The 13475-nt window shown below is 40.6% G+C and overlaps 2 protein-coding genes across 2 annotated transcripts; one reads left to right on the forward strand and one right to left on the reverse strand.

Moving 5' to 3' along the window:
* The first annotated feature begins 2305 nt into the window (after nucleotides 1-2305).
* On the forward strand, nucleotides 2306-7550 carry CFDP2_13 (Craniofacial development protein 2). Its single transcript, XM_051210621.1, has 3 exons — nucleotides 2306-2371; nucleotides 2411-2576; nucleotides 2611-7550. The coding sequence occupies exon 3, from the start codon at nucleotides 4029-4031 to the stop codon at nucleotides 4923-4925; it is 897 nt and encodes a 298-aa protein (XP_051070631.1). The 5' UTR covers nucleotides 2306-2371; nucleotides 2411-2576; nucleotides 2611-4028; the 3' UTR covers nucleotides 4926-7550.
* Nucleotides 7551-9156: 1606 nt separating this feature from the next.
* Nucleotides 9157-11286, reverse strand: MS3_00002955 (uncharacterized protein). The gene is made up of 4 exons (XM_051210624.1): nucleotides 10567-11286; nucleotides 10471-10528; nucleotides 9663-10429; nucleotides 9157-9619 (listed from the first exon to the last, which is right to left on the reverse strand). Exon 3 carries the CDS (start codon nucleotides 10394-10396, stop codon nucleotides 10019-10021), a length of 378 nt encoding a protein of 125 aa, XP_051070632.1. The 5' UTR covers nucleotides 10397-10429; nucleotides 10471-10528; nucleotides 10567-11286; the 3' UTR covers nucleotides 9157-9619; nucleotides 9663-10018.
* Between the last annotated feature and the right edge of the window lie 2189 nt (nucleotides 11287-13475).

Below are 13475 nucleotides of genomic sequence, written 5' to 3' on the forward strand. Positions count from 1 at the left end.
GTTGGGTCTGGACTGGACTGACGCGTCCTCATGACTGGCAGTTATATGGAAGTCGAAAGTTAAAACTGCGTGGTCACTTTTACCTAAGGGTGGCATATGGTGGAGGTTCGCAACATCATCCTCATAGTGAGTCAGTATAAGATCTAATAAGGATGATTCAGTGTCCGGGTCGTACCTAGTCGCTTCTTTCACATGTTGCACTAGGGCACATGTGATAACCGCATCAACTAGTTCCTGCTCGAAGGAATTTTCTGACGATTCAGTTCGCAGATTTTCCCAGTCTACCATAGGTGCATTAAAGTCCCCTAGGATTAGACATCGACCACTTTGGGACCAAGTATTGAGACTGCTTAACAGGATCTCATTTGCCTCACAGCTTGGACTGCGATAGACCAAACCAATCAGCAGCTCTTGTCCCTTGCATTTTAAGCGAAGACTAACTAATTCACACGTCCCACTCTCATGGGATACACTATCGATAATGGTAAATGGGATAGCATTCCTAATGAATAGAGCTACTCCCCCTCCTTTGCGCTTTTGTGTTCTGTCGGCCCTTACTAACGTAAAGCCCTCGAAATCAAGTTCTATACTATCTATAGCCTGTGTCAGCCAGGTTTCTGTTACTGCGATTATATCTGGCTTTATAGAGTCAATCTGCACACCTAGTTCCGATCGCTTATTAAGTAAGCTTCGTGCATTGGTGTAACAGATCCGAAGCCTGTTTAAGTGCCTTCGTGCTTCACCCAGAGCGGCTTCGGCATCATTCTCTGTCGAAGTCTTACAACCCGAAAATTTACAATTTTCAGGTCCTTTTCGCCAGCGTCTAACCTATGTTGTAGTTCTTTCTCGGCTTCCCGTCTTTTAACACGGTCTGCCAACGGTAGGTCCTTTCGGATAAAGACTCCTGAACCCTTTAATTTGTGTCCATTTTGTAAAATTAGGTCACGTTCGTTTGAAGAGCCGAATACTACTTTAAGCAGTCTGGAATGATTTGGTTTCGAGTCCGTTAGACTCCCTAGTCTATACACCTTTAGCAAGGTGACCCCAGTCATATTTTGAGTCATGAGTTGATTAAGCAGCTGCCTAATCAGTACAATGTCATGCTCAAAACGAGCTTTAGGTTCAGAGCTATCGCTCTCCTTAATTCTATGAAAAATAGCTGACCTGTCGCTATGATCAGCTTTCGATTTTTCAACCACTTTTACGGGGGCAGGTTTCCCTTTTATATCAATACTTTTCTTTCTTACAACCTTTACCCATTCGTCAACGCTGCTGGTAGAAGCAATAGCAGTTGCGTCAAACCTAGTGTTGGGTTTTGGGGGGTTGTCGACGACCTGAGGGGTCGTGTTATGTTTACCATTTGAAACCGATCGAGCCTTGCGATTGCGGCTCCTATGTGTTTCCTGTTGGATCCCATCTGGGAGACGGGGAACAGAAGACCCTACTTTTCTTGAGCTTTTTTTTAAGGCAGGCCCCTTTGAAGACTGCTTTTCCTTCTTTGACGGGCGTGAGTCATCTATCACCGGACTCACCTTAGTTTCCTTCACATTGATTTGCGTGTCAACAGATCGAGTGCTGTTTGACGCGTTCCGACTATGCTTTTTGAAACACTTCTTTGCAGCATCAACCAGTGAGATGGCCTCGGTTAACAAGCTGTTTGCATCCGAGCAGCACTGTTGACAAAGCCACACACAACCCTTCTTACTGAACCGTTTGAAAGCAGCAGGCGTTAAGTTCGTGCAAACTTCGTGGTACCAGCCTTTGCACTCGTCGCACTGCATGCCGCTTTCAACAGGATAACGACAACCCGGACGTTGGCAACTGCTTTTTTTACACTGTCCGGTCATTTAGGAGGGGTTTTTTCAATATGCGATGATACCCAGAAACAAAAAAATTATCAATGACCAAAAAAAGTGAAGAGCTGTAGATTGCTAGGACCAAAAGTACTAACAGATACAGTTGAAAAAGAGGTACTAAAGAGTACCAACGACAAAAACAGTAAAAACGATACTTTAGTCAAATACTTTAACTGAAATAAATTCAATTAAAGTGAAAAACAGTAGTCTTGATACGTAATAAACGATCAAAACAATGAAATTTACTCAGCGAGGAAAAATACCACTGTCCTTTTTAAATAGCGCGCGTTAGTGTTGCATGTCGGATAGATGCAGTTAATTAATTCAGGAAAACGTTTGTACATTTTCATTTGCTCATATGTATTGGATGCTATTCGCGCCACTTGGTTTTGCAGCAACACAAAAATATTTATAAGATATGAATTTAGATGGTTTTAGTCACTACCACAGTAAGCGCGCTTTATGAAGGTTGCGTTGCGAAGAACGGATGATGTTCGAGGATAGGTCCATTGAAGGTGGGAACTTCTAGAAATCGCAACTTTATATCCCTTTAGAATATCTGAGGCTTTAGCGATGGTGCAGTTTTCAGTGGCATACCTCAAGGAGGCTGAAAAAGTGTGCAAGAAAAAAAAAGACGAGAAGCAGAGGGCAACGCTTCAGGACTATCGTCTACTGATGGAGGTTGGAGCACCTGAAGGTTAAACTGTCGCAAGCTGATTGGTGCGTCACATCGATAATTTGTGAAGTTTTCCAGAAGCGGTCATATCAATACATGTTTAGACTTGTTTTGAGTTCAGCCGCACCATGTGTGATAACGTTCATCCTTGAAGTAACGAAAACGATTCCATCGTGATGATGCATGATATAAGACAAACCTTCGATAATATTATGTCATCTCGCCGATTTACAAGTTGGGACAATCTTGAGACCTATTTGAAAGAAGTACATAGGGTAATATGACTTCTTTGGTTAATAATTATTTTTGCAGTACACGCATACTAAGTACTTTATATCAGTATGTAAAGGGAACAGTGATGACCCAACTCTAAAGTACTTTTTCGTGAGATATGTCTGTACACATGGACGTAAACGCAGTTCGTCAGAGTCAGATGCTTGTGGTCAGGATGTAGATGATGATAGTGATCATCATTCTTCTGAAGAGCATACAACTTCTAACTCACCACCACAACCCAGACAAAGAAGACGACGTTAGTCATCTACGTATGTCTTATTTCGACTGAATTTTTCCTACAGGTTGAAATATTCCCACTATCAATCCGGATTTTTGGTCCGTGAAGTAAATGGTGAGCTAAAAGTCACCTCTATTAATACCGTGCACAACCATCCTTGCACTGAAGGCTATATTTCTGTAGATCCTTCAAGACGACAGTTGACGTCAATTGAACGCTTATATTTAAGAACGTTTCTATTGAGTAATACGCCAACTCGTAGCTTACGGCATCTGGTTTCTTGGAAGTTCCATAAACAGCTCACCAAGGACGATATCGCCAAAATGCGTTCACAGTTGTACCCAGCTAGTATGTATTGACTGGACTTATCAGGCCAAAAAAGTTGGATAAGTAATAAGCAGTAATAAATTTACCCTAAAGTCTTCCACTAGCTCCTCCTGGAGTCCCTCCGGGGGCTACTGCCGATCCCAAGCCCGGATAAAGGAGGAGGGGTGGGCATGGGGTTAGCGACCCCATCCCGTGGAAAACTAATTCGCTAAAAAAACGCTAACGGGAAAAAATTATCCAAACTTTTTAAACTCTGCCCTGGGAGTCAGGTCTTCATTTAAGGAGTTATGACGCCTCATGATGAAAGCCGAGTTCGTTCGGAAGTTACGAGGCCGATGCCCCTTCTGACAACCAGAGCAAACATTTATTTAGGTACATGGAATACTCGTACAATGTAGGAGATCGGGAGAGTTCCAAATTGCTGCAGAAATGAGGAGATACAACCTAGAGGTGCTTGGGATCAGTGGAACACGTTGGACAACAACGACTAGCTTCAGGGGAGCTTCTGTTATACTCCGGCCATGATGAAGATAATGCCCCGCATACACAAGGAGTTGCATTGATGCTGTCCAAACAAGTACACAATACACTTATAGGATGAGAATCTCATAGACCAAGGATCATCAAAGCCACCTTCAAAACAAAGAAAGAGGGTATGTCAATGAGCGTCATCCAATGCTACGCGCCTACCAACGACCATAATGAAGACGCTAAAGATCAATTATACAATAAGCTGCACTCAATCGTCGAGGAGGGCCCAACAAAGGACCTGACCATTCTGATAGGAGATTTAAATGCCAAGGTTGGAATGGACAACACCGAATATGAAGACATCATGAGACGACACAAACTGGGAGAAAGGAACGAAAATGGTGAGAGATTCGCAAACCTATGTGCCTTCAATAAACTGGTCATAGGCGGCACTATATTCCCACATAAACGCATTCACAAAACCGCAAGGACTTCACCTAATCACACTACGCAAAACCAAATCGACCATATCTGCATCAAAAAAACGTCCAGGAGGACGATGGAAGACATGAGAACCAAGAGGGGAGCTGATATGGCATCAGATCATCACTTGCTGGTCGCCAAGATGAAATTGAAACTCAAGAAGTACTGGACAACGGGGCGGACAACATCACAAAAGTTCAATACAGCCTTTCTTCAGGATACTAACAAACTCAACAAATTCAAGATAGACCTCAGCAACAAGTTCCAGGCCTTTCATGATCTACTCTATGGAGAAGGAACTACTGTGGAGAGCAACTGGAAGAGGATCAAGGAGGCAATCACTTCAACATGTCATGAGGTCCTGGGTCACAAGAAGCACCATCACAAGGAATGGATCACTGTTGATACACTGGATAAGATTCAAGAAAAGAGGAACAAGAAGGCAGCAATCAATACCAGCCGAACAAGAGCAGAAAAAGCCAAAGCACAAGCTGAATACATAGAAGTAAACAAACAAGTGAAGAGGTGCATCAGAACCGACAAACGTAAATATGTGGAAGATTTAGCTATGACGGCAAAAAAGGCTGCAAGAGAATGAAACATGAGAGAATTGTATGACGTAACAAAGAAACTCTGGAAAACACCTTAAACCAGAACGACCAGTGAAAAGCAAGGAAGGCAAGGTAATCATCAATTTCGAAGAACAATAAAACAGGTTTGTAGAGCGCTCTTGAATCGACCAGCTCCAATGAACCCACCCAACATCGAAGCAGCACCCACGGACCTCCCAATCAATGTTGGCCCGCCAACAATTGAAGAAATCAGCATGGGCATCAGACAAATCAAGAGCGGCAAAGCATAGGGACCAGATAACATTCCAGCAGAGGCACCGAAAGCAGACGTAGAAGTAGCTGCAAGGATACTCCACATTCTCTTCAGTAAGATTTGGGATGAAGAACAAGTACCAAGAGACTGGAAAGAAGGACTTTTGGTCAAAATAACAAAAGTCGATCTCAGCAAGTGTGATAACTACAGGGGCATCACTCTTCTCTCAATACCGGGAAAAGTCTTCAACAGGGTATTGTTAAACAGGATGAAGGACTCCGTAGACGCCCAACTTCGAGACCAACAGGCAGGATTCCGTAAGGATCGATCGTGTACGGATCAAATCGCAACACTACGGATCATTGTGGAACAATCAATTGAATGGAATTCATCACTCTACATCAACTCCATTGACTACGAAAAGGCATTTGATAGCATGAGCAGAACAAAACTCTGGAAGATTCTTCGTCACTACGGCGTGCCTCAGAAGATGGTCAATACCATACGGAATTCCTAAGATGGATTAAACTGCAAAATTGTGCATAGAGGACAGTTGACAAAGTCGTTCGAGGTAAAGACCGGTGTCAGGCAAGATTGCTAACCCTCACCCTTTCTCTTTCTCCTGATGATCGACTGGATCATGGAGGCGTCAACATCTGGGGGGAAGCACGGGATACAGTGGTCATCTGGGATGCAGTTGGACGATCTAGACTTCGCAGGTGATCTGGCCCTCCTATCAAAAACGCAACAACAAAAGTAGGAGAAGACGACCAGTGTGGCAGCAGCCTCAGCAGCAGGTCTCAATATACACAAGCGGAAAAGCAAGATTCTCCGATACAACACAGCATGCACCAATCCAATCACAATTGACGGAGAAGATTTGGAAGATAAAAAAACCTTTACATACCTTGGCAGCATCATTGATGAACACTGTGGATTTGCTGCAGATGTGAAAGCACGGATTGGTAAAGCAAGAGCAGCATATTTACAACTGAAGGACATCTGGAACTCAAAACAACTGTCAACCAACACCAAGGTCAGGATTTGCAATAAAAATGTCAAGACAATTCTACTGTATGGGGCGAAAACCTGGAGAACTACGAAAGCCATCATCCAGAAAATACGGGTGTTTATTAACAGTTGTCTATACAAAATACTTCTGATTCATTGGCCAGACACTATCAGCAACAACCTACTACTAGAGAGAACAAAACAGATCCCAGAAAAGGAAGAAATCAGGAAGAGGCGCTGGAAGTGGATAGGACACACACTGAGTAAAACACCCAACTGTGTCACAAGACAAGCCCTCACATGGAATCTTCATGGCCAAAGGAAAAGAGGAAGACCAAAGAACACAGTACGCCGGAAATGAAGATAGACATGAGGAAAATGAACAATAATTGGATGGAACTAGAAGAGAAGGCCCATGACAGAGTGGACTGGGGAATGCAGGTCGGCGGCCTATGCTCCATTAGAAGTAATAGGCGTAAGTAAGTAAAGTTTTCCACTGTTCCAGCTAGTGGCTACTGATAGTCTTGGGCAAGGGCACTGTTATTTATCCTCTTTGCAGGCAAGAACGACGCGAAGATGTCGTAAGACTATTGGAATGATTTAAAGACATAATGTGCGGTACTGATGATGCACGTATTTTCGTTATATATTCGGCAGCGACCGAAGTTTCAGCAGTACAGTCTACACACAGTCATGCCAACATTGTACTTTGTTCATTCCATGCCTTAAGAACATTTTTCAGGAAGGTAAGTGTTAGCTGTACAAGTTATTTTCTGTAGTTCCGAAATCCTGACTACATCCCGCCCTGTGGTCATATTTTGTATGCATATTCTAAAGATCTAATTCGTGAAGGTAAGTGTGTGTTTCTTTGTCTCTAAAAGCATTGTAGACTTATTTCAATATAGCAGCCGGTGGACAAGGAAATACATAATGAACTTGGTTCTTCGTGTGATGGACAACGTGTCAATCTTTACAGGGAGTGATGATCTGCTAGAGAAGTTCACTAACAACTACCACTCAATCCATGCTCTTAGTTAACCTTTGACAAGCAAACTCATCCGTTCATGCCTCGAAGCATTGGAAGACATATGCGCACAAGTGGTGAGTCCAATCGGTGCTAATGATGAAGCCACATCGTCAGAATCCATTGTTCTCACTGACTATAGCTATGCATCCTGATAACAAGTTTTAAAATTGTAATCTTTTTAGTTTTACATAAATTAATTTATATGGCCATTAACTTGTTCTTATAGCGTTACGGCAGGGAGAGTGTAATGTGCAGTCTTATGTAGTTGTGAGACATAGGGATGTTGATTGTAACAATTATCAGGTTGGCGCACACGCGATTAGTCCTACAGACCGTTTACCAAATACTGCAACCCTGAACATGGTGTACTATACTACTAGGTCGAATTCCGGTCTGTCATGATAGATAAGCATTACCACAATTAAAAGACTGATGTGTCATAAATAAAAACGTTTATTGAAGTTCAAAACCAGCACAAATGATCCATTAATAAATAACTTCCAATTCTTAGGAATTGATCTTACGTCGTGGTTAAGTGCATCAGGTTAGTGTTGAACTTTCATTCAGTGTTCTGCAAAAACAGTCTATTACAAATGCAGTATCAGAACAGCCGAAGAGCTCATAGTAGACAAACGAATGCCCCATGTCGTAGCCATTATCCAATCTTATGAATTCATAAAGCGTGCCAGTGGTACAAAAATGTTTTCTGAATTGAAAAGTTCCAGTTAGGTCTGTGAACTCTTGCGAAGCCAGGTGGAAATAAGATAGACAGGAAATAATTATTTCAGTATAAATGTTGACCAGAAACTAATATGAAAACAGAAAGCGGTATTCAATTACAGATCGAAAGTACATTTAGCACACTTTCTTTGAAATGCCACTCACGCTAATCTACTTTATCTCTTGCATTGCTTAGGAAAGTCTGGTTCGCAACATACATGGCTTGTGTTATTTGGTTGCACTTCAAAAACTTAGAAAATGAACATATGTAAAGACTGCTATGTGAACTTAGTGTGAATCGTCCTGTGCAATCTGTAATTACTGATGCCTATTTCATTTTTGTCCGTCATCAGCACGCAAGCTAGATACGCCTTGGTTGATTTTCGAAAATCATAACATACGACCTCGGACAATCTCGTCGCCTGAGATTAAGATATCTTAATTAATAAATCGTATATTTCAATGCTTTCTCGTAACCGCCTTATAATAGTACTTATTCGCGCTATTAGCTATCTTTGAAAGAATACCGGCAGCCTAAACATTGGATCTCAGTACGAGAGGTAGTAAAGCTATGTTAGCTTGGTCTCTGGTAAAATCTTCACATAATTGTACCACTTACACACGAGTCTGATTTATGTCCTGCAATATAATGGTTCGGTAGCTTATATATCTAACTGTAGAAGGTGATAATACCATTTTAGTATATGTTATAATCATCTATATCATATACTTAACATTTACAAACCTCAAAACAGCTAATATTTGCAATATTTACCTATTTTTTTACCATAATAAATGGACAAAACAGTGAAAATAAGCCAAAATTGCAATAAAAAAAAGGGAAAAACGATAAATCTTATCATGGTATCGTTACTTGTTGCACAGTTTTCCCAAGCAAGCCAAAAAGGGGAAATAAAGGGGTAAATGCTTTGGTAGCGAAAGGGGAAAACGCATCAGAATGTCGCCTTTTTCGCCTGTCCGAGGGAAATAATGCGGATTCTCCCCTTTTTCGCCGTTTTGTCGACAAATTACCGAATTATCGCCTAAATATCCACCGAATTGTCGAATTCAGGCCTAAATTTTCGCGGAATTGCCTACTTATACGCTTATTGTCTACTTTTCGCCTAAAAACACACATAACGCCCTATTTTCCATCCATTGACAAAACCCCAAAGGTCTCCTATGTTCGCCCTTATTTTCAACAACAGACCAAAATATATCTGCCATGCAGTGGAAAAGCGGTACATTTTTTAAAAATTTTATTTAACAGGAAAAGCGTATTATTGTACAACACTAGAGCTTAAGCATCGATTGTTTTGCATATCCAATGCAATTGCTAATTCATTGTTATTTGAAATTACCTGAAAAAGAAGGAACAGGTTATGTTTTATTTATAAGGAATGTGCATTTAAGCATAAGTTAACTGAAACTCAAAAACACATTCTCAACACTTCAACAGTTTCCCATGTAAGTAAAAGAGTAAGCTGTTTGAAAAAAATAATGTTTATTGAAATCTAGGTAGAACATCAAAACAATTGCACGGACTATTCCCTTAAGCCACGTTTGTTCGGCTATTGAGAACTGAGGTATTCGTCCTGTGAATTCTGAATTTTAAAAAAGCCACAACCATATATCAATGACATGCTTTGGCACAGCCAAATACTTGAAGCTGAACTTACGGTTATGTTCGTTAATATTGTTGACTGTAACTATAGAGCCGTAGGGAGGTTATCACTTTAAATTAGTACATACCTGGTCTTGTTTTCTTCTATTACGCTTTATCATCTTGTCTCGGATATCGTGAAAGTAACCTTGTGTCGCGATGTCATAGAGCTTACCAAGGTCTTTTTCGTTGACAGAGGATGACAGAAAGCGATTAGTTAAGGCACCTGAAGTTAAGGTAATAGATATAGGTTACTTCGTATGCAGCCGTAAAACGTGCATTTCTGAAGTGCTCGTTTTGAAGAGGTTCCAAGTAACGTGAATTTACTGGCAACCTCAGGTGTCAACAGATGAGACAGAACAAACCGCATCGACGTTTTTGGATCGTCACTTGATAACCTAGTGACGATTGCCATCTGTAATCGTAACAAATTATTAAATTCATGTTAATGACTTACAAATCTGTCCCTGGTTTCTTTCTGCGACAAACCAGTATCCAGCATCTGTAGTTCCTCTTCAGATGACAAAGGGAACTGCTGACTCGACAGTCCGCAATCGAATTGATGCGGTTTTTCGCGTTCATTACACTTAAATAGCAATTGGTTTACATTAACATTCAAGTCAGTAATGGCGGATGATATGTTGTTCATCGTCTTAGTCAAGTCAGTGATAGCTGACGACATGTTCAGCACCAGTGTATACAACCTATCACAGCTGAAAAAGGCCACTAGATGATGCAGGTTACTGACTGGTAAGCATATTGGTGGCGCTATAGTGGACAATGTGTTTTCATCCGTTGGGGTGTTTTTCCGTTGAGATTCCATTATCTGTATGGCAACTAACAGATCTTTTGCCGACTGCAGAGAATCTATAGTGAATCATACTTTCTGTAGCCTACCTAGTGCACGGTGTTACAGTTGAAGTACCGTCATTACAACTGATTTCCGTCTGTACTTCTATCAATTTAATAAACAACACTGTTGAACTCAGTTACCATTTAGAGTGCTTTCATTAGCAAACTCACTGGACGAAAGGAAGTCATATTTTATCATTAAAGCAGCTCTCATTTTATTCCACCTCCTATTATAAGTGGTTCTGTGACAACCAAGGGAATGTGACAAGTTCACAGTGGCCCTACGTCTACGAACATTCTCACTGACTTGCAAAAAACTCATATTATTGGCCTAACAAGGTAATTAGTCACAAAGAACCTGAAATCCTGAGAGCACGTCATTCACCTGCAGGCAACGCTCCTAGGGTATCGTCCACTGATGGGGGTTGCGAGCACCTGAAGGTCAAACTGTCGCAAGATGATTGGTGCGTCACATCGACAATTAGTGAAAATTTTCTGAAGCGGACAAATCAAGACATTTTTAGGTTTGAATTGAGTTCAGCCACACCATGTCTGATAACGTTCATTCTTCAAGTAACAAAGACGATGCCATCGTGACGATGCATGATATAGGACGAATCTTCAATGATATTATGTTATCTCGTAGATTTACAAGTTGGGACAATCTTGAGACCTGTTTGAAGGAAGTTCATAAGGTAATATGACTTCTGTGGTTAATAATTATTTTTTTAGTATACTCATACTAAGTATGTTATATCAGTATGCAAAAAGAACAGTGATGATCCAACTCTAAAGTACTTTTTCGTGAGATATGTCTGCACATATGGACGTAAACGCAGTTCGTCAGAGTCAGATGCTTGCGTTCAGGATGTAGATGATGATAGTAATAGTCATTCTTCTGAAGAGCATACGACTTCTAACTCGCCAACACAACCTAGGCAAAGGAGACGACGTCGGTCATCTACGTGTGCCTTACTTCAAATGAATTTATCCTTCAGGTCGAAATATTGCCATTGTCAATCTGGATTTTTGGTCCGTGAAGTAAATGGTGAGCTGAAAGTCACCACTATTAAAACTGTGCACAACCATCCTTGCACAGAAGGATATATTTCTGTCGATCCATCGAGATGACATTTGACGTCAAGTGAACGCTTGTATTTAAGAACGTTTCTACTGAGTAATACACCAACTCGTAGCTTACGGCATATGGTTTCTTGGAAATTCCATAAACAACTTACCAAGGTCGATATCGCCAAAATGAGTTCATAGTTATACCCAGGTTGTTGAACTCACATTGTAATTAATTGAGATTAGACACTAAAAATATCAATGACATCTTACAGCGTGTTCAAGCGAACGCTCAAGTAAAAGTATTCAATGAAAATGGGAATATACTTATGATTTGCTTCAGCGTCAAGGAGCAAATAGCTGTTTACCACGCGTCCCCGGAGGTAATATGCATTGATTCGACTTATCAGACCAACAAAGTTGGGTAAGTAACGATCAGTAATAAATTTATCTTGAAGTTTTCCACTGTTCCAGCTAGTGGTGATTGATAGTCTTGGGCAAGAGCACACTCTTATGTATGCTCTTTGCAGGCAAAAACGACGCTAAAATGTAAAACTGTTGCAATTCTTTAAAGACATAATGTGCGTTAGTGTGTGTTCCTTTGTCTCTATAAGCTTTGTAGACTTATTTCGACATAGCAACTGGTGGACACGGAAATACATAATGGACTTGGTTCTTCGTGCTCTGGACACGTCAATCTCTACAGAAAGTGATCTGCTAAAGAAGTTCACTAACAACTACCACTCAATCCATGCTCTTAGTGAACATTTGGCCAGTAAACCTATCCGTTCATGCCTCGAAGCATCGGAAGACATATACGCACAAGTGATGAGTTCAATCGGTGCTACTGATGAAGCTACAATGTCAGAATCCTTTGTTAACACAGACCATAGCTATGCTTCTTGTAACAAAAAGTCCTAATATTGTAATCTTTTTAGTTTTACATGAATTCATTTATATGGCCATTAGCCTATTCTTATAGCGTAACAGCAGGGAATGTACTGTCCAGTCTTTTGTGGCTGTGAGACAGGGATGTTGTTTCGCGTTCTTGTGTGATAATTACCAGTTTGGCGCACACGCTATTAGTCATGTATACCGTTTACCAAATACTGCAACCTTGAACATGGCATACCATACTATTAGTTCGAATTTCGACTTGTCACGATAGATAAGGATTAATTGAAAGACTGATGCGTTATAAATGAAAACGTTTATTAAAGTTTAAATCTAGCACAAATGATCCATTAATAAATAACTTTTATTTCTTCGGAATTGTCCCTGTTAGGTCTGTGAACACTTGCGAAGCCATCTGGAAATAAGATAGACAGGGAGTAGTTATTGCAGTATAAATGTTTACCAGGAACTAGTATGAAAATAGAAACAAGTATTCAATTACAGATGGGAATTGCATTTAGCACACCCTTTCTCTGGATAGCCAATCACGCTTATTTCCTTTATCTCTTGCGTTGTTTAGGAAAGTCTGGTTCGCTACATGAATTGTATTATTTAATTCTTTGGACAGGTTGCACTTCGGAAACTTAGACAATGAACATATATAAGGACTACTGTGTGAACTTACTTTGAATCGTCCTATCTAACCTGCAATTATTGATGCCTATTTTTAGTCCGACGTAAGGCATGAGTAATTGTCATTTACGGCATCAGCACGTAACCTAGACAGCCTTGGTTGATTTTCGAAGATCACACAATCTGGCCACCTGACATCAAGATATCTTAATTATCGAATCGTACTTGTCGATGCTTTCTCATAACCGCTTTATATTATTACCTATTTCTGCTATTAGGTATTTTTGCAAGAATACCGACAGCCAAAACATTGTAACTCTGCACAAGAGGTAGCAAAGCTATCTTGGCTTGATCTCTGGTAAAATCTTCACATAATTACACCTCTTCCGCATGATTATGATTTATCCCCTGTAATATAATCATTTGGTGGCTAATACATCTAACTGTAGAAAGTG

This window comes from Schistosoma haematobium, chromosome ZW, assembly GCF_000699445.3.
Source record: "Schistosoma haematobium chromosome ZW, whole genome shotgun sequence".
Classification (NCBI taxonomy): Eukaryota; Metazoa; Platyhelminthes; class Trematoda; order Strigeidida; family Schistosomatidae; genus Schistosoma; species Schistosoma haematobium.

Bases quoted from the DNA above. Each gene is read 5' to 3' on its own strand.
- CFDP2_13 (XM_051210621.1), top strand. From the start codon at position 4,029: ATGTCAATGAGCGTCATCCAATGCTACGCGCCTACCAACGACCATAAT.
- MS3_00002955 (XM_051210624.1), bottom strand. From the start codon at position 10,396: ATGGAATCTCAACGGAAAAACACCCCAACGGATGAAAACACATTGTCC.